At 42.3% G+C, this 26,629-nt stretch overlaps 2 protein-coding genes and 1 long non-coding RNA gene across 3 annotated transcripts; 1 reads left to right on the top strand and 2 right to left on the bottom strand.

The window, feature by feature from the left end:
• Positions 1–155: 155 nt before the first annotated feature.
• Positions 156–15,131, bottom strand: LOC130201649 (matrilin-3-like). Its single transcript, XM_056426733.1, has 9 exons — positions 14,822–15,131; positions 13,930–14,055; positions 13,063–13,638; positions 10,276–10,395; positions 9,102–9,221; positions 3,682–3,807; positions 3,395–3,514; positions 1,463–1,579; positions 156–1,179 (listed from the first exon to the last, which is right to left on the bottom strand). Exons 1-9 carry the CDS (start codon positions 15,129–15,131, stop codon positions 1,142–1,144), a joined length of 1,653 nt encoding a protein of 550 aa, XP_056282708.1. The 3' UTR covers positions 156–1,141.
• LOC130201651 (uncharacterized) lies at positions 5,234–7,111 on the bottom strand. The gene is made up of 4 exons (XR_008833225.1): positions 7,063–7,111; positions 6,307–6,426; positions 5,723–5,842; positions 5,234–5,286 (listed from the first exon to the last, which is right to left on the bottom strand). It is a non-coding gene; the product is annotated as an uncharacterized LOC130201651 (long non-coding RNA).
• Positions 15,132–17,233: 2,102 nt separating the features above from the next.
• On the top strand, positions 17,234–23,550 carry LOC130201570 (G-protein coupled receptor family C group 6 member A-like). Its single transcript, XM_056426639.1, has 6 exons — positions 17,234–17,342; positions 17,732–18,044; positions 19,502–20,296; positions 21,416–21,628; positions 21,717–21,834; positions 23,486–23,550. The coding sequence occupies exons 1-6, from the start codon at positions 17,269–17,271 to the stop codon at positions 23,488–23,490; spliced, it is 1,518 nt and encodes a 505-aa protein (XP_056282614.1). The 5' UTR covers positions 17,234–17,268; the 3' UTR covers positions 23,491–23,550.
• The last annotated feature ends 3,079 nt before the right edge of the window (positions 23,551–26,629 follow it).

Here is a 26,629-nt window from a genome sequence, read left to right as displayed (position 1 = left end):
TTCAATTATATATTTTTAAAAGTATGTCTCGTGAAAGTATTGTCACTCTCAAGGAGGCATCATTTGTGAAAAGTCAACATGATTTTATTGATTTTAGCTATAAGACCATACAAGACTCGAATCTATTCAATACAGGACAAGGATTTATTCTTTGAGAATGTTTATTTTCCATATGCACTCAAAAGAAAATATACAGAATAGTTGTGTTCTATTACAAAAGTACAATAATATGAACAACACTATCAGTTTACACAGAGATCCCTGCACCACAAATACCCTTCTCTCAATTGGTTTTACGTGTGTTCTTTTGATATGACAAAGAAATACAGTACATATGTGCATGGTATGGAGAAAATGATGTGCGGTGAAATGTTGCGCAAAAAACCCTCTTAAAATCTCACCAATTAAAAAAGAGAAATATTTTTATTTTACTGCTAGGGCTGCGACCAGACACGTTGGTACAACACTTGCCAAGTGTGCAAAGTGTTGACGCCGTCCATTAACTCCCTAAATTGTTTTCCCACTCAAACAATTGAACCAGTTTGCTACAAAGAAAACAAAACGATTCATTTTGCACAATATTTCAGGTATCAAAGAACAGGATTATAGTAATGCACTGTGATGTAACAATGCCACAGGATAATTGGATCGAGGCAACAACAATGCTCTTGTTGTAGAGGAGATTAGTTGTTGTGGTTATGGATGGAGGAACACTGACCAAGAAATGCTCGTGCATCTGTGAATACACAACAAGGATCTGGTACAAGTTTTCACACAAAAAAACATTGAAATAGTTAAAAGTATACTTTTAACCTGTCTACCATGAGGTTTGCCCTTCTCTATTCTATCATTTCTTTTTCATATTTTGATTCCATACTTGGTGGCTTACACTGCCAGAAAGAAATTGAGTTTTCTTACAAATATACAGGTGCATGTAAACATTTACACCAGTTATACCTGATTTTACCAAAAGAAGTAATAACATATGGCATTGTGGATGAAAAATGCTTGTTTATGATATACAATAGTAATGGTATCAGTACACTGCATGAGAAATCCACACCATGCAAACAATTTGAGTTTCTCAGATGACTTCCACTGGTCAGAAGATCCTCGTCCTGGCACGTCTTCATCGATGTCCTTAATTGTGCACTTGGTCCTCAATAAGATTCACTTGGTCTGAAAGAGCTTCAAGTGAACAGACTGTCAAGGAAACCAATATTTGTCTTGAAGCTGTTCATCATCACATCCGAGCATTTTCTAAAGATGCACCGCTACAAATCAACAGACTCAAACTATGGATTCAGATTCAACTTATGCTAAGTAGATGTAGTAATGAGAGAAGACCATTGTAGCAGCAGCCCTATATCTCTATTTTTTTTGAGGTGCAGAACAGATATTTCTCTTACGTAATCCCCTTTTTTTTAAACAAATTCCAACCGCAGACCATTCAAAGTGTAACTCTCAGAAAGGATATGTTTTCTACTCAGCTCCTGAATGGCCGAATGCACTTTTTTCTGGAACACAATCTGGGCTTCACACATGCAGGCGTCTTCAGTTATTTCACTCCTCATTTCCTCTAAGCGAATGAGGAAAGAGAAAAAAACATGGAGATGGTCAAGACATGCGAGTGGTGCTTCACCATGTTTGGGCGTGGCCTCTTTTGTAAACTTCCATTTGGCTCCACAGCACATCTGATATTCCCCCGACGTCGGTGTTCAGTACGAGAACATGTTGGAGATGACGAAATCAGAGGTGTTGTTTTAAATGGAAAAACAAGCATAGTGGATCTTCATTGAGCAATATCGTAGAGATCAGTTATAATCATGATTTTTCCACTTTCGTGAGTGAGGTTAGGAAAGTTTTAATCACTTAAATTAGTTAATCACAGGATAGCGTTAAAGAGGACGCGTGAACCGTTTGAGCAATATACTCATGTATACAAGCTAAATTACTGGAAAACACAACAGACGACAGGCAAATCGATGACAACCAATTTCTTTTGGACCAAAGTTTTGGGTGTGCTCCCACCACAATTTCCAATATAGCTCCTCATTCCTTAAACCAGCAGCACAGCACACTCCTACAAACTGTGCCGTTAACGCTGGGATCAGTGGAAGTATTGCTCGTTGCTGGGCAGTGGGCTTTGGTTGCAATCAACAGCAGACTTCTCCAAAGCTAAAGAATGCAAAAAGGTAGACATAAAAAGATGTAATAACTATTATAGGATCAAAGTGTATGCATTGTAATTTGAAGGCCCTCTCAGCGTCATAGGCTTGACCAATTTTCCGACCCACAGCAGTGCATTGAAATTCACATGGGTGAGTAGTATATATTGTAAGTACGATATTTTATATGATTCTATTTAACAGGACAGTCTGCGTTCACAATTTGTGTAGATTGGTTGACAGGTGGTTACAGACCTGCGGTCATAGAATCGGCAATCCATAAACTTCATTCTATTTTACAGGGCCACTTTTGCATATTGGCAGAAAGTCACCGGCCAGTTCATAACTTCTAAGATCTGAGCACATTGAGGAATTCGCCTGGCTCTCTGTTGGGGGCCATACAAACTGCTTGTGGTGGTGTGAACACAGGACTATCACCCAGTAGACCGGTGCCTGTGTCCCATGTAAAACCAAAAGTCTTGTTTAAGTATTTAAAGTAAAGGTAATGAAACTGTTGTTTCCGTACATATTTTATGCAGTTTGCAGATTTATTTTTCCTAACCCTAACAAAGTAGTGTTGTCGCCTCAACCTAACTGTATATTAAAACGAGCCAGAATATCCACATCACATATTTCATCTATAGTATCACCTTTGTTTACTCTAGGCTTCTGCACTTTCCATGTTGCCAGTATTACAGTGGATGTCAAAGTAAATTCCAGTACTACTTTGCATGGGGAAATGTGTCAAGCCCATAGACCTAAGAGAGCGACGTCTGGGTGAAATATATTTATGTAATTATTATAACAGATAGCAATTGGAAAACATCTTACTCTCACCTTAAATCTTGCATAGTTAAGGATGATGGCTTGAGAATGTCTCTCGTCAAGTCAAGCACAGGGTCCAGCCCGTCTTCGATAAAGACTTTTATAGGGAAAGAGCATTCAAGGAGGTCCTGGTTTGCTGTCAAAACTTGGTTGCACACAGTTCCTTTGAGGTCTCCAACCCATGTCCACGCCTTTCGGTAAGTTAGTGCCAGTCAGGCCAAGCACACCACTAGTTGTACTACACAGCTCACAATGCAATAATATGAGAGGGTTGGGCAACACATTGAACCTGTGGCTAGAACTGATTACACATTTTGAGAATCTTTTGAAAAGTCTCAATACACAGACAGCATTATGTATGTTGGAGAAAAGAAAGAAGAAAATAAATCCTCCATCCTTACGTGAGCATGTTTTCTGGTCTGCATTCAACACATATCCATCTTGACACTTGCAGTTGTAGGAGTCCCCGTTGTTGATACACATCTGCTGACAGTCATGTCCCTGACCACATGCATTGGAACCTGGAAAGAGACATTCCCACATCTCACTGACGTGGTCGAAGTATTTCAAGGCCAAGGAGAAATTGGTTATCACCACCTTGATATGTAATACTAGCACAATACAAGAACTCTTCAAACCATCTTTAAGTGCTGCACCAATGTCTAGTTGAAAGGAAGAAGCTTCGTACGTGAGCAGGTCTTTTGATCCATGTTTAACACATATCCAGCTCGACACCTGCAGATGTAGGAGTTCCCATTGTTGATGCACATGTGTTGGCAGTCATGTCCCTGGGCACAAGCATCTGAACCTGGACCTGAAAGGAAAAGCTCACATCTCAGCTCCGAGACCTATGACATGAAAACAATCCCCAAGCCGTTTGCAGAGCCTTTGGTCACAGATCTTCATAGAAGAAGCCGATGCCTTAGCCATGTGACCAATACATTTTAACATTCATGCTCTCCATTTCTCCTGCTCAGTCACGCAGACCTGAACAATATTCAAGAGAACTTAATCAGGTGTGCCCAAATTGCTTCACCAGCTCCTATGAAGCTCCAAATGTGGTGCTTTGTGGGATATCTGAGATGCTGGATCACCCACATATCCCTCACAACATTTGCAGATTTACAAATGTTCACAGTCGTGTCCTGAATTTATTCCCTCATGCGCCTAAAATAATGGAGACATAGCATGTACATCAAACGTATCGGTCAAATTCCAGTTCTTACGTGAGCATGTTTTCTTGTCTGCATTCAACACATATCCCTCATGACATGAGCAAACGTGAGAATCACCATTTTTGACACAAATGTGCTGGCAGTCATGTCCCTGGGCACATGTATCCAAACCTGAAACGAGAGACTTCCACATCTAACGTAGTCCAACACTATCGCTGAATGAATCTTTGGCCTGTTGTGGACCTAAAGACGGGTCAACAGTGTTTAAAAAGAACATGCATGTCAAGTATACAATTACAATTCAGGTTCTTACGTGAGCACGTTTTCTGGTCAGCGTTCAACACATATTCCTCCCGACACATGCATGAGTAAGAATCTCCATTGTTCACACAAATATGTTGGCAGTCATGTCCCTGGTTACACACATCTGAACCTGAAAAGAGACGCTTCCACAGCTGACATCCACAGCAAACCTCCATGGTGAAGCTTGTGGTTGGCCAGAATTGATTTAGAAGAAATTATAAAGGACATGGCTAAATGCCATATGCCTTCTTCTTCATGTATTCAAGTATAAACAATGATAACAATTAAAACTGTAGTCAACCACAAGTAGTGCACAAGGACATGCATATCAAGACAAAAGGTCCAGGTTCTTACTTGAGCACGTTTTCTGGTCTGCATTCAACACATTTCCCTCACGACATTTGCAGATGTAGGACTCATTGGTGCTGACACAAATATGTTGGCAGTCATGTCCCTGTGCACATGTATCTGAACCTGAAAAGGGACACTTACACTTGTAACTGACTTGTAGCTGATTAATTGAATGATAGCCATCAAGAGGCACATAGCCAGATGTGAAGCTTTAAGAACTGTTGCTGTCCAATTCAAACTTTTGGAGCATTTGTGAATTAATGGATAACAGACTTCAAGGGAGACCCCAGGACAATGCACCCTGACATGCATATAAAATGTACAGGTAAAATACAGGTTCTTACGTGAGCATGTTTTCTGGTCTGCGTTCAACGCATATCCCTCACGACACTTGCAACGGTATGAATCGCCATTTGTGACACAAATGTGCTGGCAGTCATGTCCCTGGTCACATGTGTCCAAACCTGAGAAGAGACACTTCCACAGCTAATCATTTTTAAATTCTGTTAAACAGTCACACCGCAGTAAGACAAGGGACGGCCCATTCTTTCGAAGGCCCATATTCCGAAACACCAATAGTCCGAAAAATGTCCCATTTGACCAAAAGCCCACCATAAAGAAGTAGCTATTGTTCCCAAGGCCAATTGCTATAAAGATACATACTCTCCCTATAGAAGCACATGGCTAATTATTATGCAGAATAATATCATTCTATGATATATATATAATAATATCATAATAATTAGCCATGTGCTTGTTGCAGGGAAAGTTTGTATTGTCAGAGCAATGGGCCGTCGGGTGTTTGTTTCTGGGATAGCGGGCTGTCCCTGGTACAGTCGGGCTTTCGGAACAATGGCCTGATACTCTAAAACATGCATAATATAAGGTCCAAGTTCTTACGTGAGCAGGTATTTTTGTCGGCATTTAACTTATATCCCACTTGACACCTGCAGATGTACGAGTCAACATTGTTCTCACAAATGTGCTGGCAATCATGTCCATGGGCACATGGATCAGAGCCTGAAAAGAGAGATGTCCACACAACTTAAGAACACGGACATATCGTGACATCAGTCAAGTAGAGATGCTGGACTGTTGGAGCCTCAGTATGGCCACGTTTCCTTTTACTACGAGGTTGAATGTTCTTATTTCTGTATCAGTCTCCCAAATGATCCAGGCCGTGCTCAACAACTGACGAAGGTCAAATTGTAACGTTAGCCACAGCGAAGAAAGTACCTCAAAAACCTCCGAATTAAAGTCTGTTCAGAGAAACCCACACGCCCACATTGCAATATGCCTGTCCATCAGCAAGACCTGGGGCTCTCCGTACTTAATCAAGCACTAAAGTAACGATTGTTGTAAACCAGAGACACTGCTCTGAGGAATGCAAATCAAATCTCATAAGGCATTTGTTCTGGTCTATTTACCACCCATTTTACGCTTACAGAAAATCACACTCCAACTACAAGGATAAAGGTGCTTACGTGAGCATGTTTTCTGGTCAGCATTCAACACATATCCCAAAGGACACTTGCAGATGTACGAATCCTCTGTGTTTACACAAATATGCTGGCAGTCATGTCCCTGGGCACATGTCGTTGGCCCTGAAAACAGACACTCCACACATGTAACACAATAGTCAAGCCCATCACGACGGAGACTTTAAAGGTTCACTTGACAACATTTAGAACATTAATATAGCGGCAAAGACCTTTTTTGGGATGTAACGATATAGGTGAGTAATGACTGCATAGCAGAGAAGGAAAATCGGTTGAACTGCGTGTGTCTTCAGAACATCTTAATGTGAGCCCACGAGCTAGCTAATGGCCGCCACTCCACACCGCTCTGGTACAGGGATTACATCCGGACCCCCGGCGGTGTTGCGGTAGCGCCTGCCCACTCGCCGGTTCCTCCTCAGGTGAACACCGTGACCTCTGTCAGCCTTGGTGCCTTTGTTTGCACTGTTCGCGTCATTACTATTTTGAGAGCCATGTGGAGTCAATTCCTTTATCATAGATTTGCTCTGAATTCAACATAGAGCTCCTTTCTTCCAACTTCCCTGTCCATCATCCTAGGTTCTTATACTTTTTCAAGACAATTATTATACCGCGCATTTGGAAAAATCTAAACAAAAGTGCATTAGTCGCACTTGCTGCTTAATCAAGGAACATAAGTAGAATTGTGGGAAACCTGTGGCAAGAAACAGACATAAAGTCGACATGAGAAGTCCAAGTTCTTACGTGAGCACGTTTTCTGGTCTGCATTCAACACATATCCCCTTCGACATTTGCAGATGTACGAATCATCAGTGCTGACACAAATATGCTGGCAGTCATGTCCCCGGGAACATGAATCCAAACCTGAAGAAGAAAAAACTGCCACATATGAAGCCCTTATTGTGGAACCTATTGTAGAGCCTTTGTTTGGCAACTATTATGGTTACAGTTAATATTTATGCCTAAAGTACAAGCAAATGCTTAAGGCAATACAGTCGTGCAAAACACATCGAAACTGTCGCAAAACAAACAGACAGCAAATCTATGGAAAATATTCAGATTCTTACGTGAGCACGTTTTCTGGTCGTCATTCAACACATATCCCTCACGACATCTGCAGACGTAGGAGTCAGTGGTGCTGACACAAGTATGTTGGCAGTCATGTCCCTGGGCACATGTATCTGAACCTGAAAAGAGACGCTTCCACATCTGACCAACTAAGTCTACCTTCAATCAATCCATCAGTTTCCTACTTCTATGCTTTTTAAAATCAATTCAACAGATACAGCTTCACACTCGGAACATGTCAAAATGCAGAGCCTTGGCAGCTCTAGTTGTCAAGATGAGGGTTTTAAGCTGTTTTGCCAAACAAAAGTGTCGGGATTCTGTTCCGGGGACTTCTACATTTACTTAAGCAAAATCAGTAATTCACTTTTTGGGAAACCTGAAACACTGCACCAAAGATGGACACAAACATCTGTCTGTAAGTTGTTCTTACGTGAGCACGTTTTCTGGTTTGCATTCAACACATATCCCTCGTGACACACACAGAGGTAAGAATCGCCGCTTTCCACACAAATATGCTGGCAGTCATGTCTCTGGACACATGTTTGCAAATCTGAAAAGAAATATTTTCTGCATGTTAACTTATTTTTGCTGAGCACAACAACCATTTGTGGCGGTGCACTAGTCAACCGCATAACAATAGTCACAAGAGCAGATCTGTTCCTGACCCTGTGCAAATTCAAGATGGTCGAAGCACACACTTCCCACTAAGAATAACCCAAATACAAAGAGCAAGCACCTAAACTGAAACATAGGCCAATGTATAAGTGTCTTGAAGTGCAGTATCTTTTATGGATGCTATTGTGGCTTCTAGAACACCTCAACAATACCAACATATTGGGAAAACCCCAACGTTGCTGTTTTGACAAGTCAATGTATTGTTCAGATTTAGTTTAATCAAGAAGCATACGTAGATTTGTTCGAGATCTGTGACAAAATATAAACATAAAGTCTACCTGGAAAGTCCAGCTTATCATGTGAGCACGTTTTCTGGTCTGCATTCAACACATATGCCCTTCGACATTTGCAGATGTACGAATCATCAGTGCTGACACAAAAATGCTGGCAGTCATGTCCCCGGGAACATGAATCCAAACCTGAAAAGAAAAAACTGCAACATCTGACTGGAAGCCCTTATTGTGGAACTAATAATAGGACAGTTCCTATTAACCAAAACATCTCCTGTTCAGTCAAGCCAAGTGGAACCAACTGTACAAAACACCTCACCAGCTCTTGCTATACGCAGTGAATAGATGATACATAGAAACCTTCAGTTGTGTAAAAAAAACAGCAAACAAATCTCTCAAAAAATAAATCAAGATTCTTACGTGAGCATGTTTTCTCGTCGGCATTCAAAATATATCCCTCACGACATCTGCAGACGTAGGAGTCATCGGTGTTGACACAGATATGTTGGCAGTCGTGTCCTTGGGCACATGTATCTGAACCTGAAAAGAGCCACTCCCACATCTAACCAACTAAGCTTACCTTTAAAAAAGCCCTAACTCGAACCCAGGAAGCCCTTATTGTGGAAGTAATAATAGAGCAGTTCCTATTAATTAAAACGTCTCCTGTTCAGTCAAGCCAAGTGGAACCAACTATACAAAACACCTCACCAGCTTTAGCTATGCACAGTATATGGATGATACTTAGAAACCTTCAGTCGTGTAAAAGACCCAGCAAACAAACATCTATAAAAAACATATTCAGGTTCTTACGTGAGCACGTTTTCTGGTCGTCATTCAACACATATCCCTCACGACATTTGCAGACGTAGGAGTCATCGGTGTTGACACAGATATGTTGGCAGTCGTGTCCTTGGGCACATGTATCTGAACCTGAAGAGAGACACTTCCGCATTTAACAAACTAACCGACAAGACGGCGAGTCAGTTCCATTTCAAACAACCTTTAAACCACTCAGAATATGTGGCTGTACTACATACTGCTGAAAGGGAGCATATTATTTATTATTATATAATTATTAAACAAGCCTCTTCCCTTCACTTATCCCAGTATTATGAGCAGTGGGCAGCTACTATACAGCGCCAGGGAAACAGATTGGGGGTCAGGCTCCTTGCTCAAGAACACACCAGCAGCACCCAGGAAGTGAACTGGCACCTGTCCAGGTATCAGTCCGCTCACCTACTTGGTCCAGATCGGGACTTTAACCAGCAGGCCAAGGCCCCAGGGGCGGAACTGCTGCAGTACCCACACCATTGTAATAAAGTACAACCCAGTCAGCTTTTCCTGGTCTGTTTAGGTCAGAAAACTTCAACAAGCCATGCAGGTTCATTGGAATAAACCGCAAAGGAAGTGTTTCAGATGCTTTGTTTGGCTCTAAAATGCATAACTGCAGGTTGTCAGCAAACCTACTTCCAGGTTTTAAAGCCCCAGGGCAGGCGGAGCAGCTGACCTACTGAACAGTAATATTCAGTCAAGCTTGTGACTTGGAGAGAAGATCCACTTGTCGTCTCTAAGTGGCCATTATTTACTTCTAAAATGTGTGCTTCTCATCCGCCCAGGCTTTCATAACTGTCCCGCTCACTGAATAGCTGAATAGTGTCTGCCCTAAATTATTTGTGGCAACCCACAACATTGGTAACAACGGATGGATATGCAGTGTGTTCACAACACAAAGTGCCCATCTAACTGAAGTCCAAAAGGAGCTTCAACGCCCATGAACTTGGAATTCAAAGGTTCTGTCAAAGTTCTTGCATTACATAAAAGTTAGAAATGTCGATTGTTATAAGGCTTTTTTCAAATCCAATCCCAAATCAATGCTAAAGCTAGATTCCATGAAAATATGACTTTGCTATGTGCAACCTTTTTAGTTATTTTAAGATAGTGAAAACACAATGAGAAAGAAAGGATGAAGGATGAAGATACTTACGTGAGCATGTTTTCTTGTCCGGGTTCAAGATATAGCCGCCGCGACACTTGCAGTCGTATGAGTAGTCGTTGTTGACACAGATGTGGTGGCAACTGTGTCCCTGAGCACATGCATCCAAACCTGAAAGGAAACACTCCAATGTCTGATTGGCTTACGCCTCGTGACATCAATCATGTTGTGTTATAATTATGTTAGTAGGTTGTAGTAAGCAAATGTGTAATTCTACAAAGCCCCATTCAAATTAGTTTGCTTGATCTTGGTGCTTCATCTATAGCGATGTTGACATGAATAGATTTAGTTGTATAAATCCTTGTTATCTGTTAAGGAACGAAGAGACATAGTCACATGCCGTTTTCAAATGTTACATTGACTTCTGAATAAAGGAAATCTGAATAACCATGCATCTTATATGTCCAAAAGAGTATTCCATGCAAACACCATATCTACTGAGGCAACACTCTGTCGTAATCGTTGCATGTCGCTTGGTAGTGACGTCGAAAACACAACATGTATGTGACTAGAAGTCAGTCATAGTGAAGCTAAGTGTCGTTAAGTCAACCCCGATCTCATGGGAAGGCGTATAAATAGCACATAAATTCCTTGTGTCATCATTAGACTTTTCACGTGCCATTTTACGACACGTCGTTAACGTGAACCGTGCGTGGTTACTCTTCGGTAACCAAAAACCTTGAGTTAGGTTTATGAAAAATATAATGGTTGGGCTTAAAATAAGAACAGAAACCAAGTCAAAGACAAATGGAAAACACGTGACTCGAGAGTCACTCAAACAAAACACATTCTGGAGCCCCGCTTCCTGACTGGTGTTCTTCTACTTTACCACCTGCTAACCACAAGCAGCCTCTCTTTGAAAATGTATACGACGTCACTTATTGAGAGTGTAGCATATTTACTTGGATGCGCTTAAATTGCACTCGGTAAAGACCACGTGGCGTACACATGCCCCGGAAAAGGCCAGAAAGGCGTTCTTGCTTGTTTGCGAAATTACGCATTAATAAGTTGTCGTGTCATTCCTACGCCCATTGGTGCCAGAGGGCTGGTTAAACCTACGTTAATAGCATGGGTACGGTTAGCAGTTACCTGGCTTGTGTGGGAGGTACCAAAGGTTTAAAAGATCAATTAAAAAGGGGAAATTTTTCTCTTCGGACAGTTACTTTGTGTGACAACTGACAACCACAGCTGTAGCTGCATGCTGGCCAGTGGGTTGAGGCAGTGGGTATGGTTATGGTTATTGCTAGTGCTACAGTTGCAGCCGTTGCTATTGTCATGGCGTGTCTATACACGAGGCAATTCAGCCACGTTTTTCAGTCTGTAAGTCAAAGCTGCCTTTGATCGAATTTACGCTTCAAAAATATCATTTGTGAAGAGTTTCTTAATGAACACAACATCCAAGTGTCATTTTGTCACTGAGCAAATCTGCAATAATGAAAAAAGTTTATGGAAGAATTCCATTGGCTTTTTGTCGAGGGAACCGCTGTGACACTAACGTTGGTCTACAGGAATGTGTCTTCTCTGCAGAATCAATAATGGGAAGGGAACACTAAACTTATTGCAAGAAAACCCTAAACTTATTGTCGGGCTAGCCGAGAAATTGAATGTCTCACTGTGTCCTTTCGCGATTTCGCAACTAAATGAGAATGACACCTTTATTTGGAAACTGTCCTCGCTCTTATCACCCACATCTATCAGATCAAAGAGCCGTTTGTGTGTTCTGCAACCCACATGCATAAAGTACTGCATTCAATTTATATATACTGTATATATATTACATTTCATTAACTTCATTATATGTTTTTTACAAATGTATAAACATTCTTGACTCTATGACCGCTTGGTTACTATGAAATGTAATCACGAGGTTGCATTTCAACCAGCCAAGAAATAGTTTCACATGTGAAACCACAACTTATATTTTGTACAAATTAAACAAATAAAAAAACCTAGAAAACCTCTGACGAAGTGACACTAGCTGTTCTCCTCCTGTTTCCAGTAGTGATACTTAGCTACGTTAACCGGTGCTGGCTCCAGCTTCGAGGGTGGTATCGATCTTCTCCTTTAACTCTGTGTGAATATGTGTATAAGTGTAGTCTACTGTCTATTTATTTTAAGAAGCATATTTAACGTGTTATTGAACGGACATTTTCTTTGCAGTTTCTCAAAATCGTAAAGTTTCCGCTCAAATATATTACGGTCAAGTTGAGTGCCAGCGCAAGCTCATTTAGTTGTTGCCGTGCAGAATAAATGGCCATTAATGTTCTGTCACGGCTGCATGAGGCCAGATAGCGGCCCGGCGAAGCTTAGCAGAGAGCAGCGCGCTCCATGTGAACAGTACAGGCAGCATGACACCATTTTAAAGTGTTCAGGGTTGCAGAATTTGAGTGATCAGATGATGTGTCCTCTTCTTTAAGGAGGTTACTACATGACGTACTGGCTATGTTTACGGTGGAATGCATTGACTGCACTGTTTGTCACCATCAACAGTCAGTCAACACCTTTTTGGGGGAAATCCAACAAGTGTCAGTAAATCACTCCAGTTACCTCGCCCTTGTTCTCAAGACTAAAAAGAGGACCAGAGACTTTAGAATGGCGGTTGCCTGTACGATCACAGGTTGGGAGTCTCAAAGGACGGATCTGACATTCCGTTATTTCCTTTATCGTCAGTTTCATTATTTATTCCTTTACCGTCTTTTCTGCCAGCTAGGGCTAGTCCATTATCACCGACTCCGCCATCTAATGGAATATCCGCACTGCCGTTATCGTCGTCCTTACCACACAAGGTCTCCCTAAATTTGGAAGTGAGCTTCTCAATGACACCATAGGTCTCCACATAGAAGACGTGGTCATCGTGCGGGCGGCTGGCCATGAGGCGGAGGGACATCATGTCGGCCCTGCCCACACCCACCGCGTAGATCTCGATCCCAGATGCCCGGGCCGCCGCTGACACGTCCTCCACCTTGTCCTGGGGCCTCCCGTCCGTCACTATAATGGCCACTTTGGCGATGTTCATAGAGCTGGCTCGGGCGCCGGCCTCCGCCGTGAAAGCTTTCTCCATGGCGGTCTTGATGGCCATGCCCGTCATGGTGCCCGAGGCGAGGGGCTCGACGCGGGCCAGCGCCTGCTTCAGGGCGGACTTGGCAAAATAGGTCTTGAGGAGGAACTCGATGTGCACCGTGCTGGCGTAGTTGACGAGGCCGACCCGCGTGGCGTCCGAGCTGATCTCCAGGCTCTCCACCATGTCTTGGAGGAACTCTTTGGCCTTTTCGAACTCCGCAGGGCGCACACTGCGGGAGCTGTCTATGATGAAGACCAGGTCTATGCGGCGGTTTCTGCAGTTGGATCTTATTGCTGTAAAAAAATAAAAATAAAAAAATAAAAATGTTCGTCGGATTTAAAGTGTACATTCCATTTCATTTGGATTGAAGACACAGTGGGTACACTTAAACTCCACGTGAATTCCTACACACGTGCTGAACACACAAGATTTCCTTTTCAACTTCACTATAACAAGCATCCTCTTAATCACAATTTGTTTTTATTTTGGGACACGGGATGTGACACTGTTGAGCATGTTCTCATCACTGTCCACAACTCCCCTTCTGTCTCTTGGGAGTCAAATGAAGGCATGTTAGTGGTGGCAAAGGGAAGTACCTGCGTCAGCTCCGAGGGCCACTTTATTCTGCAGCTGTGAGAGCGGCCGGCTTTTATTAGTCAGCTGGTGATGGGAGGACTGGTAGCGATAAACCCCAGAATTAGTGCCACCAGCTTTGCAAAGGGAGGTGGAGATGGGGAAAGGAAGAGGGGAAAGCATTAGGGGCAGCAGTTGGTTTAATGATGGCCATGGATCATAATTATTGGCTTAATAACAGTTTGTCAACATGAATATCACAGAAGGGAAAAAAGTGTGGACTCTAGTTTTTTTGGGGCAGTTTTATTTATAGTTAATGAAGAAAATCAGTTTTATTGTTGCCCATATGTTATTACTTTTAGTAAAGGCTTTTGGAATTCGCTATTGTCGAAAACAACACATGCTATTCATTTTTGGGGTTAAAATAAATAAATAAATTTCATTCATTATTATTTATTAGATATTATTTACTATTAAATATAATTTTATGTTGAGCCTCTTAAAGTTGAAACACATAGATAATGTATTTCACTATAGCTAGTTAGTAAAACACCCTCAGTCACCAAAATTATTCTTATTATATAAATATGAGAAGATTAATAGAAGAAGAAAAAATACATATTTATTTTGGAATAGCACTTTCTGTGTTTTTCATTGGTAATACAATGAGGGGAATACACCAGGGCTACAGAGAATCATACAAATACCTGAGATTATGAGTCTGTCATATAACTATCAATTACATTAGCAAAACAATCATTTAGAAGACAGTAATAATAACAGTTGTAGTCACATTTAAACGTTGTGTGCCAAACCTGGACAACCGCAGGGGAAACAAATGATAAAGTTATGTCACGTGTAACTCATACAGGACACACAACAACATATGCAGCACCAACCGACCTGCGTCGCCAGCCCTCCGTCTCTCCTGCTTGGCCAGGTACCTGTTGGCCCCCGGTCGGGCCTCGGGGCCGCGCGCCGCGTGCACGTCTCGAAAGATACCAGCACTTGGTCTTTGCTCCATAGATCTGATCTCCTCCTCAACGCGCTGACGGGCGCGCGGGGAGACTTGCGGGGAACCCCGCGGGCTGGACGGACTGATCGAGTGGATCTGCCGGTTGCGGGACCCAACCTGCGGGGAGGCCGCGTGCAGGGTTCCCGGTGCCAGGATGATGCCAGTGAGACAGAGCAGTGCCCACGTGAGTGAGGTCATGTTGCCCGCGCGCGCACAGCTCAGGTCCGTCCGTCCGACCTGGTCTGGAAGCACTGGAGGTCTGGAGGTCTGGAGGTCTGGAGGTCCACTTCCACAGCCGACGGGGGCCTATTTATATGGTCTCGTCCACTTGCCCACAAGGCGTGGGGAATAGAGCCCGGGGAGGAAGGAGTGGACACGTGAGGGGGGGTTCAGAGCAGCAGCAGTAGCTGCACTTCGCCATCATGTTGCACTAGAATAAATATATAAATATATATTTTTTAAATAATGATAAAAATAAGATGTTAAAAAAACAAATTACATTAGTATTATTTTGTATTAAAAGATTTTTTTAGAAAAGAAAAAATATATATATTTTCATTTATGTATATATTGTAGTTTTTAAAAACATTTTTATTTAAATGTATAGATTGTTTATATATATATTGTTTATATATATATTTAATGTATTTATATTTATATATATATAAATATATTTAATTTATTTATATATATATGTATACACTGTATACACATACATTGTTAAAAACAAAAATAAAATGAATGGCATATATATAACATTAAAATGCAACTCAGGCCTTACTGAATCAGTACACACGGTTATGACTTTCTGTCACGAGTACTAAGTACTTTGTCTTTCACGGGATAAATCGTTAATCCTGAGACGATATCACTGTTAGTGTTAACAGTTGGAGCCGTGCAATTTAATTTGAATTAGAAGGCAAAGTAACTCCAAATGTACACCAGCAGCATTGCTGTATCATCTCCATTTGACTCTTGCTATGGAACAAATTACAAAGAGGGCATGGTCTACATGTAGCACGTTTCCCTCTTGTGGACTCTTCTGCATACTGCGCCACCGTTATTGTGTCTTTGGGTTGTTGTGGACATGTTGCTCTTTGTAGATGGAACCTGGATGTGGCCCTTTGTGAGCGTGCAGACGGCTCATCCGGACCAAACTCACCAAACCCAAATAGCAAATGTATCTTATCAAATGTAACTTACGTCATCCTGATCTCACCACTGAACGCTCTTCCTTGGAGACCGACCAAGGCTTGGGCCTCAGCGGACAAGGGGATGACGCCTGCAAAGGGTGGGGGGTATACTCTGTTAAATCTTGTTGTGGTTAAACCTCCGAACCATCTGTGGGGGCGTAGCGTTATCCATATAGCTGCATTATTCGAAGTATTCTAAGACATTTGAGAGCTTTCTGGTCATGTCTCTCACAAGGGGGTTCAAAGGTCACTGACCCTAAATAAGAGGAGCCATTCCCTGATTCAAAATGCAGTCAATGTTGGAAACACTGTACTTTTCCAACAGACTCAAGCTGACGTCAGCATAAACGGGCAGAAAAATAACAAAATATGGGTGAATATAAATACGTGTGTATCACTCCCGACTCATGTCAAAAAGCATATTCAAACTTTGACTTTGCACATTTTAGACACATCTCATGCTATTGTCACATTATTGGTCTCAGGCAAGGCAGACGGCCACACGAATCATTTCAAAATACTTTTTAAAATGTATTTAACCAAAAAACATGTCACTAACACCACTGTAGTATACCCACTAAATGTGATATAACTTTTTTTAATGTTATTGCTATTTCAAAAAATATTTGAAATCCTTCCTCATGCGGCTCACCCTCACCTTTGCAACACATTGCATTTTTTATTTTTTATTTTTCAGCCTCCAGGTTAATATCTATTTGCACATTTCACCTTTTATTCAAATGAGCCAAACGCAGCACACAGACACCCGGCTTGTCTATATACTCTCATCAAGATAACACATCGTACACACAATTGATGTACACAACCCAATGAATCCTCCCCTGTGAGCAACTCAAACCACTGTGCTGCAGCGTGCGGGCCGTGCGTGAAGACGGGTGTCGTGCATCTCGTGACAGATCCCATCTGACAATGCAAATGATCCGGTCCGACTTCCCACACGGAGCAGTTACACGGGCGCTGCTGTCCAGTCCACACTCTAGAGAGAGGAACACATGCGTGCATGTGTTTTCCCGCCCTGTGTAGCCACAATGCTCTTGCTGTTACGGTTCTTTGTGAGCACCGTGGCGGTTCTTTGCCCGTGTGAGAGTATTTTCCTACGTGCATACTCTCCTGGGGACGTCATGATCGGAGGACTTTTCCCTGTTCACGAACAAACCAACCGCACCAGAGAGCCCGGACCGCTCAGCTGCTCTGGGTAAGTACGCTCTCGTTTTACACTACGACTATATTAAGGGTCTGGATCGTGGTCCATGCCGACTACCAATTATTCATACACTCTTTCATACTCATTGAATGTGTTGTTAGTTACTCTGTAATGATTCCTTCTGGTCACATGACATCTATTCATCTGTCCTCCTGGAGAGGGGTCCTCCTCTGTTGCTCTCCTGAAGGGTTCTTATCTTTTTTTCCCTGTGAAAGTGATATGATATGAGGTCAAAGGTCAGGGATGTCGTATGTGTACAGATTGTAAAGCCCTCCGAGTCAAATTTTTTATTTATGATAATGGCCTACACAAAATAAACTGAATTGAATTGAATTAATGCTAAGACACACAACTAAACCTTCCTCTGTACATTACTGAAGCTTCGATGTCCAGATGTTCCTTCGCACTCAAGTGATGATACACGCCATCCGAGAAATAAACCAGCGTGTGCCGAGGGTTCTACCCAACGTCTCCATAGGATACGACATCTACGACACGTGTGGAGATGTCAGCTTAGCCATCAGAGCCACGCTCCAGCTGCTGAGGAACCAATCAGACACTCGGAGCTGTTTGGTACCCGAACAGTTTCAAACTGTTCTACCCGAACCCAAAACCAAGGCGGTGATTGGTGAATCTTCTTCTGAAGTGTCAATCGCTGTTGCTCGAGTTCTGGCGCTGTCCTCCGTGACCCAGGTGTGTCTTCTCTGTCTTCGCTGATGTCACATTAAACTACAGTTAGAAATGCAAAAGATGTGGGAGGTCAATGATGAGATTATGAAGGAATTCCTTTTTAAATCTAAAGATTCCGTAACACGTAATGCAGGGTAGGAAATTTAAAAAAAGATTTAGGGGGCAATTTTTGCCCCCACTGACTCAAATCCAGGGGAATTTAAAAATAGATACGGTGCACTTTTTTTGAAACTTGTTAAATAACATTTAACCAATGTTGAAAATGAATAAATATACTTATTTAGGTTTACAGTATAGGAGCAATAGTCATAAAAATGGTAATAATAAGACTATTAGGCAGTAGTATACAGAGTCAAGTGTTTTTTTTAAACAAAAAACAAATCAGACAATTGTTTTCAATTTTATTCTTATTTCTTTGTGGTTATTTATTGTTATTACGAAACAACTATTAACAATGATGACTTATTTTTTAAATAAAAAATGGTAATTATTGATTTTTATGGTGTACCTACCTAGTACAGGAAGTACGGATAGGACCAGGGACGTGCGGTCAGGGGAGGCATGAGTAATCATCATGAGTAAAAAAAGTAAAAAATAAAATAATGATTAACACAGGTAGACCAACGCCGGAGCTAAAAGGTTTGCTTCAAACTTTTTCTTAATTCAGGCTAGCGCCGTTTAGCTAGCGGATGCTAATAGCGCGCTAGCGTTCTAGCGTTTCCGGTTCTGTGCTGTGACGTCACAGAGCGCCGAAACAGAGTTTATATATAGAAGTTATTTCCGGCAGGAATTTACTCTGTGAATCTCACGCGGGTTCACCCTCCTGGGGAGGGGGGGCTCTGAGATTCACATCGGGGTGGGTGGGACGGCGATTCTCGAATCGCCAGGACAAACAGCAAGCACACAGACAGAAAAACAAACGAATCAAATTACTCCAAAACAAGACTATAATACTTGTGAGTCAAGTTTATGCGCATATATTCACGCTACTTTGCATTAAAAAAATATATATTTATAATTTTTTTTGCCGCGAAGTAAGTACGTTTTACGTATCTGTAATATGTACCGTGTGCGTGTGTGCGCGTGTGTGTTGTGTGGAGAATGCTCATGAGACATGAAATAACCAGTAGCCAATTGAATAAGCTACCCTTTTGGGTTTATATATTTGTAAATCTGACACTAAAGGAGTCAGTGCCTCACCAACCATGAACCTCACCGCACGTCACTGGATAGGACAGACACAATAAAGAACAAAAACAAAATGCTATTAAAATATCAAAGTTATGGGGGCATTTTCTGCCCCTCTCCTTGTGATATCAGGGGCACAATTATATTTCTTAGGGGCAGTTTTGCCCTTTGCCCTCGTGAAGTTCCGACGCTGACGTAATGCAATAGTGATAATAATTATAATGCTTTTGTCTTTCTATTAAAATGCCTCCTTGCACTTACTTGTGTTACAGATTGGCTATGCTGCGACTAGCCAGGTGCTCAGCAGGAAGTTGAAGTTCCCCACTTTTCTGCGAACGACACCCAGTGACAAACATCAGACGAAGGCCATCGTTGACCTGGTTGTGAAGTTTAACTGGAAGACAGTGATCGTCGTCGGAAGTGATGACGAGTACGGGAGGTACGGCAGTGACAACCTCGAGGACCTTTTCAAAGCAGAGGGCATCTGCGTTGAATTCATTGAAATCCTGCCGGGTAATTTTTACTTGAACAATTCCACACACGTAGACGTGACCGAGCTGATACACAGAATCAACGAGTCCTCCGCTGAAGCCGTCATCCTGTTCACCTGGGAATCTAACGTTGCGGTCATCCTGGAAGCGGCAATCCAACACGGACTCAACAGAACGTGGATTGCAACGAACACGTGGTCAACCTCCCAGACGATATCCACGCTGCCGGGCATCGAGGGGGTCGGGGAGGTGTTCGGGTTCGTCTCCAAGAGGAACGAGGTGCCTGGCTTTAAAGACTACGTCCTCTCAATATTCAATGGCCCCTCCAACAGCATTCTCCAGCACTACCTGGCTGATTGTCCAGATCTTTCGGATGAGTTCAGTTGCCTCCAGGAGAACAGAGAACGTGACTGCTCGACGACATACAACCACGCAAGCTGCTTGACCAATCACATCGACCAGGATATGTCATACAACATCTACTTAGCCGTTGAAGTCATTGCTCTGGGTCTGAGGAGCTTGCTAAAGTGTGACGCCCATCACTGTAAACGTAGCACCGACTTTACAGCCCTGGAGGTACAGTGAAGTCGTCTTGCTTTGCCAATTTGTTTGAACGTTTAGGAAATATACTTCTTTGCTCTCTCGCAGAGTTTGATGAGAAGATTGTTAGCCCGCTATCTGTAGCGAGAACAAAGCTGAGCTATTAAAGGTGCGTTCACACCAAAAGCGAAACTATTTTTTCGCGCGACCAAATCCCATAAAAAGTCAACGTACAGACGCGTGTGGCTGCGATAGACGCAATATTTCTCCGGGCGGCGCGTTTGGGGCGACGCGATGTGGGCGACGCGTTTACAGCGGCGCGTTTTCAGCGGCTCAATTTTCGCCCCGAGTTGAAATATTTCAACTTTGAGGCGGTCATCTCGCAACTCGGGCAAATCAGCTCTCGAGTTCCGCTCTCGTAGCGCTGGAAGCGGAAGTCTTTCAGACGTAACAGTAACTTCATCGGTGAAAGTGACCGAGCTGAGTGAGCCTACGGGTGATGTCATGAACCCAAACACGAGGGCGGTAGTGTGCGGGACGTCCACAACTAATATAAAGCAGAACTAGTGGTTAGTTATTCTGGTGGATGAAGGAGATGATAACGGTCTTCACGGAGACAAGCCACAGAGTTAAGCCCCGCCCCTCGCGGAGCGTCTCGACGCTTATGGCCTGAACACGGTGAACGGTCGAGCGAGTAAACTCACGCGTTTTGGGCGACGCGAAAAATAGTTTCGCTTTTGGTGTGAACGCACCTTTAGAAGCTCCGCCGGGGGGTTGGAAGGGGGCGCTGTCACGGCACCTTCCACGTTGTTTGGAGAATGTAGTGCGGATTATTAAAGGAGATTGGGTTATATTTGCATGATGTATTCATATTTTCTTTCGCAAATATGCACAGCTGGCGGCCATATTTAGTGAGGTATCCTAGCCATGCTAAACTAAGCCAACCAGATGATGGCCTACAGCCTTATCGTATCGATCTTCTCATCTAAAACTCTCCAAGAAAAGGAGAACACTGACTCTTGCTGAATTACTCTGACACATATTACACGATTTTCTGACGACCCCTCGATGAAATATTTCTTGTTTTATGATTTGTAATTGTGCTTGTGATAGAGGCAATAACATGAACGTTTCCCTCCATGTTTGTCTCCACAGCTTTTTACGGAAATCAAAAAAGTAAACCACACTTTTAATAATACTCAAATATTCTTTGACTCCAATGGAGACCCAAGAATAGAATATGATATTTTGTATTGGAACTGGAAAAAATACAAACATTACCCACAAATGGAAACCATTGGAGTGTACAATCTGGATGAAATAATCCAAGTGCCAGATGATCTTGTTGAAAGAATGTGCAATGTGACGGTGAGGACAGAATGTCGTTGTGTATTTATGTCTGGAAGGATTATATCAGGACCTCATGTTGCACTAATTCTGTTTTGTCTTTTCAAAGGTAACGGATTTCAATTGTTCTAAAACATGTGAACATGGGCATGAGTTGAAAATCCTTGAAAAATGTTGCTGCCATTATTGTATTCAATGTGCAGATGGAGAGTTTTCCCCTAAAAAAGGTAAGTATTCTATCCCCATATGAAATCTAAAAATCATAAAAAACCGATAAGGGGATCCATTGAATGTATTTTAACTCTAAATCTGTCCTTCTGGTCACATAACATCTATTGCATCTGTCCATCCTGGAGAGGGATCCTCCTCTGTTGCTCTCCTGAAGGTTTCTTCCCTTTTTTTCCCCCTGAAGGGTTATTTGGGAGTTTTTCCTGATCCGATGTGAGGTTTTGGGGCAGGGATGTCTATGTGTACAGATTGTAAAGCACTCCGAGACACATTTGTAATTTGTGAAATTGGGCTATACAAATAAACTGAATTGAATATCACATTTTCGAATGGATTGGATCACTAGCATATGCAAAGAAATATAACAATAATTTGAGCTATATACAGTTTATATATGTTATATAACAAATAACATTAGTTTCTCATTTCTACATTTCAAGAATACTGTATTAAATATTGTCATTAATTATATTCTTAACAATTTAAAAACCTGTTTGGTGAAAATATATAGTGGTGCACAATTTAAATGTATAGTTGCAGATATAAGATGCAGTTTATTTATTTGTCCGCATCAAACATTACACAATGCATGATTTGAAGCCTGAACTCTCTCCTTATATATCAAATATGTTCATAGAACAATCTTTTTTGCAGATTTTATTTATATACATATATATATATATATATATGCATATATACTGTATATATACACTACAGTTCAAAAGTTTGGGATCACCCAGACAATTTTGTGTCTTCCACGAAAAATCACACTTTTATTTATCAAATGAATATAAAATATAGTCAAAACATTGACAAGGTTAGAAATAATGATTAATATTTGAAGTATTAATTTTGTTCTACAAACTTCAAGCTCAAAGGAAGGCCAGTTCTATAGTTTATATCACCAGCATAACTGTTTTCAGCTGTGCTAACATAATTGCACAAGGGTTTTCTAATCAGACATTAGTCTTCTAAGGCGATTAGCAAACACAATGTACCATTAGAACACTGGAGTGATAGTTGATGGAAATGGGCCTCTATACACCTATGGAGAGATTTCATTAGAAACCAGACGTTTCCACCTAGAATAGTCATTTACCACATTAACAATGTAGAGAGTGTATTTCTGATTAATTTAATGTTATCTTTATTGAAAAACAGTGCTTTTCTTTGAAAAAGTCATTTCTAAGTGATCCCAAACTTTTGAACGGGAGTGTACATATATATTTTTAAAAAATCTAAACTAAATTATGTAAAAAATCTTATTATTGTTCCCTTTACTATATGTTCCATATATATTATATGTTACAGGGAACAATAATTTAGAATGGATGACAATGAACAAAACATAACCTGACAGCGTGGCCTCTACTCCTTAAAGTCGATAGTCCAACTAAAACTCAAAAGTATTTGTAAAACAAAAAGACAGACGACTCATCCCTCAGACCTCTTGGCCCTCAGGCCTTATCCAAAGCTCTCCATCCTTGACCATCAGCCTCAGGTGGTCAACGCTCCCTTTTGAATAGCGCATCCCTTCTTTGCTGCTTTAAATAAAATGACATCACACTTTTTCAAACGGAATAATGTTTTCTTCCTGATGAATATGCAAAGACACATTCAAAAAAATTTCCTCCCTTCCCCTTCTCACAGGCTAGGAGTGCAAACGGTGCAGCGCGGAGCAGTATTCGTCCGAGCGCCGGACCTCTTGCATCAACAAAACCGTCGACTTCCTGCAGCGGTCGGACCCCTTCGTCGGCGTCCTGAGTGCCCTGGCGGTGTTGGGTATCGCGGTCACCGTGGCGTTTGCCGCCGCGTTCACCGTCTACTGGGGCACTCCCGTCGTGAAGGCCGTCGGAGGCCACTTGTGCATCTTGGAGCTTCTCTCCCTGCTGCTCTGCTTCAGCCTCACGTTCAGCTTCGCGGGGAGACCCACCGGCGCCACCTGCATGGTGGGCCTGCCTCTCTACGGCATCGCCTTCTCGCTCTGCATCGCCTGCATCCTGGCCAACCTGCTCCAGATCTCCCTGGGCTTCAGCTTTGAAGTGGGCAGGCGGGCCTGGGCGAAGAGGCTCCACCAGCCGGCGGTTCTCGTGACGATCGTCACCGGGATCCAGGTGGGCCTGTGCATGTCGTGGCTGGTCCTGAACCCGCCCCAGGCCCATCAAGTGATCTTCAAGAAGAGCATCCTGAAGCAGTGCGAGAAAGGCTCCAACGCGTTCTTCATCGCCATGTTGACCTACAACTCTTTCTTGGCCTTGGTCTGCTTCGTGTTTGCGTTCAAAGGCCGAAAGCTGCCGGATTTGTATAAGAATGCGAGTTTGATCGCCGTCAGCATGGTGCTGTTTCTGATCGTTTGGGTTTTCCTCATCCCCATTTACATCAGTCTGATCGGGAGGTACAAGCGCGCCACCGAGAGCACGGCCATCCTCATCTCCAGCTACAGCATCCTGGGCTGCCACTTGGCCCCGAAGTGTTACATCATGGTGTTCAGGAAGGAGCTCAACGATAAGAACGCCATCGCCGAGTACATCCGGAAGCATTACGAGCAGAGCGGCGCGGCGGTGGTGACCAGCGCACCGCCGTGAAGGAATCCTGCGAAATCATGAGATGTTTTGAATAGAAAGTTACTTGAGTCCAGAGCTGAAGATGAAAAGCTGGAGAAATGTGTTTGAAATTTGGTTTACGTTTACTTTCTACCTTCAATATAGATTATTCAAATTGTGTATAATACATAGTGACTTTGTGTGTACTTTTTACATTTGTTTTCATATCTTTTAGATAGAAGACAATTTGTATATGTAATTTCTGCTTTGAAACTGTGTTTTGTCAAGGCTGTGCACTGTGAATAAATACGTTTATATTTTCCTGCACCTCCTTTCTTTCCAGAGTGTTCACTGCATGGGTAACCACCTCCTTTTATCAAAGTGTTAGAGTACAAATAAAACTATATATGCTTCAAGTTAATTTGATCTTTTTGAGATTAAGTCATGTGAAACAATCCTTTTGCTGTATTGTGTGTGTACTCTAGAAAAGGTCAGGGTGCAGGGCTCCAGACTAACTTTTTTAACTAGGAGCACAGTGGCCCCTAACTTAAAATGTTAGGGGCGCAAGCAGAAAATTTAGGGGCGCACACAGGGTTTTCCTGGGTCAAAATTTTTGGCGCGCTGCGCGCGCACCATCTATTCATGCAGTCGAGATATTGAGTGAGTGATCAGCAGCTGGCCGCTCTGCCATGATGCGCGCACACATCCGCGCACACGGGTAAGCACACTCCTCACTAGCACCCCCTCCCCCCGTTAACAACTCTTCTCGGCTCGCCCAAATTTTCTCTATGCAGGAAAAACCCTGCGCACAGTATAAATCGACTTGCAAAGTTTTCCCATCATTTCTACTGTATTACTGATACATAATTTGACAATATACAATCTTATGCCTTTTTGTCATGAACTGCAAAACATTCACAACAGAGAACTCTTCAGAAGTTACTGTATTGAGTTTAAACATATTTTAAGAAAAAACATACCTTGAGCATGTGCATGTTGCACTTCGATGTGGCCAATCAAAACATTTGTTGGTTTCTAGAGATGCACCGATCAGGTTTTTGGTGCCGATCACTGAAATCAGTATCTGCCGATCACCGATAATACCGATCACGGTGTCGATTGAAGCATTCTATTTTTTGTGTAGCATTATTGCTATGAGGACTATGAGGAAATACATATATAAAGCAACTCAAACATTAAAGAAATTACAGATTTCTTTAAACATTTAGGACTTTTACTTTGAAAAATGTCCTAATTGATACATTACAATTGTTTGATTGCTATTGTAGGGGATTTCAGATATGTATGGAACACATCTGCATCATTCATTTCCTGGAACTCTTGGGGAAATCTATATACAGGACTTTTCTTAACATACACAAGTCTGACTAATTTTTATAAACTCTTCCTTGGTCCAGTAAAAATGTTCTAATGTTAGCATATGTTAAGCTAAATCTCAGAAACGATCTCTAAAGATACAAAATCAGTTCATTGTTTACTTTTATATGTTCGTGTATGATTTGTCGACATCTTATTTTCAAAAACGGATGTTGTTTCACGTGGTTCTTTACGCTAACTTTGCAAAACCGGATGTTGTCACTTAAATCCTTCCGCTAACTTTCTCAAAACCCTCGCGCGCTCCCAATCGAATGTGTTTACCGTGAGCATCAGGCTCGAGTGGCAGACATGTGAGAGTCGGCTGAGTTGACCCAGAGATTCAACTCGGGGGACGGGGACGCCGCTCGGTGGTGAGGATCCCCTCGTGGACCTCTCACTCTGCGGCCAACGCCGGTCGCATTGTCTCCGTTGCGGTGCGCCTCTTTTCACACATTAGTACCCCCCCCCCCACACACAGGCCAGCCTTCTTCTTCGGTTTTCGTCTCCTTTCTTCTTCTTCTGGAGTTAATGTCGGTTAGCAAACCAGTCATTCAGGCATTACCGCTAACTATAGTGGGCTGAAGTGTAGAACAAGTTTGTCAGCAACAAAAATATTTAATAACAAAAACAAAAAAATCTGCTAATTTACTGGTCGCGCATGCGCGAGTTGATGAAAAATTTACTCGCACTGTGTCTAATTTTAGGCGCAAAATGCGACCATTTGGTCGCAGTCTGGAGCCCTGGGGTGGTGAACCGGGTGAGAGTCCCTGAAGTTGACTCAGCCGGACCCATCCGCATGTCCAGCTGTGAACACGAGATGGAGCTCTTGAGCATCCTGAATTTGTCCACTGCACAAAACACAAGACGCTCAAAC

This window comes from Pseudoliparis swirei, chromosome 11 (assembly GCF_029220125.1).
Source record: "Pseudoliparis swirei isolate HS2019 ecotype Mariana Trench chromosome 11, NWPU_hadal_v1, whole genome shotgun sequence".
Taxonomy (NCBI): Eukaryota; Metazoa; Chordata; class Actinopteri; order Perciformes; family Liparidae; genus Pseudoliparis; species Pseudoliparis swirei.
The sequence above is the reverse complement of the archived record's forward strand: the minus strand, read 5'-3'. Positions and strand labels throughout refer to the sequence as shown.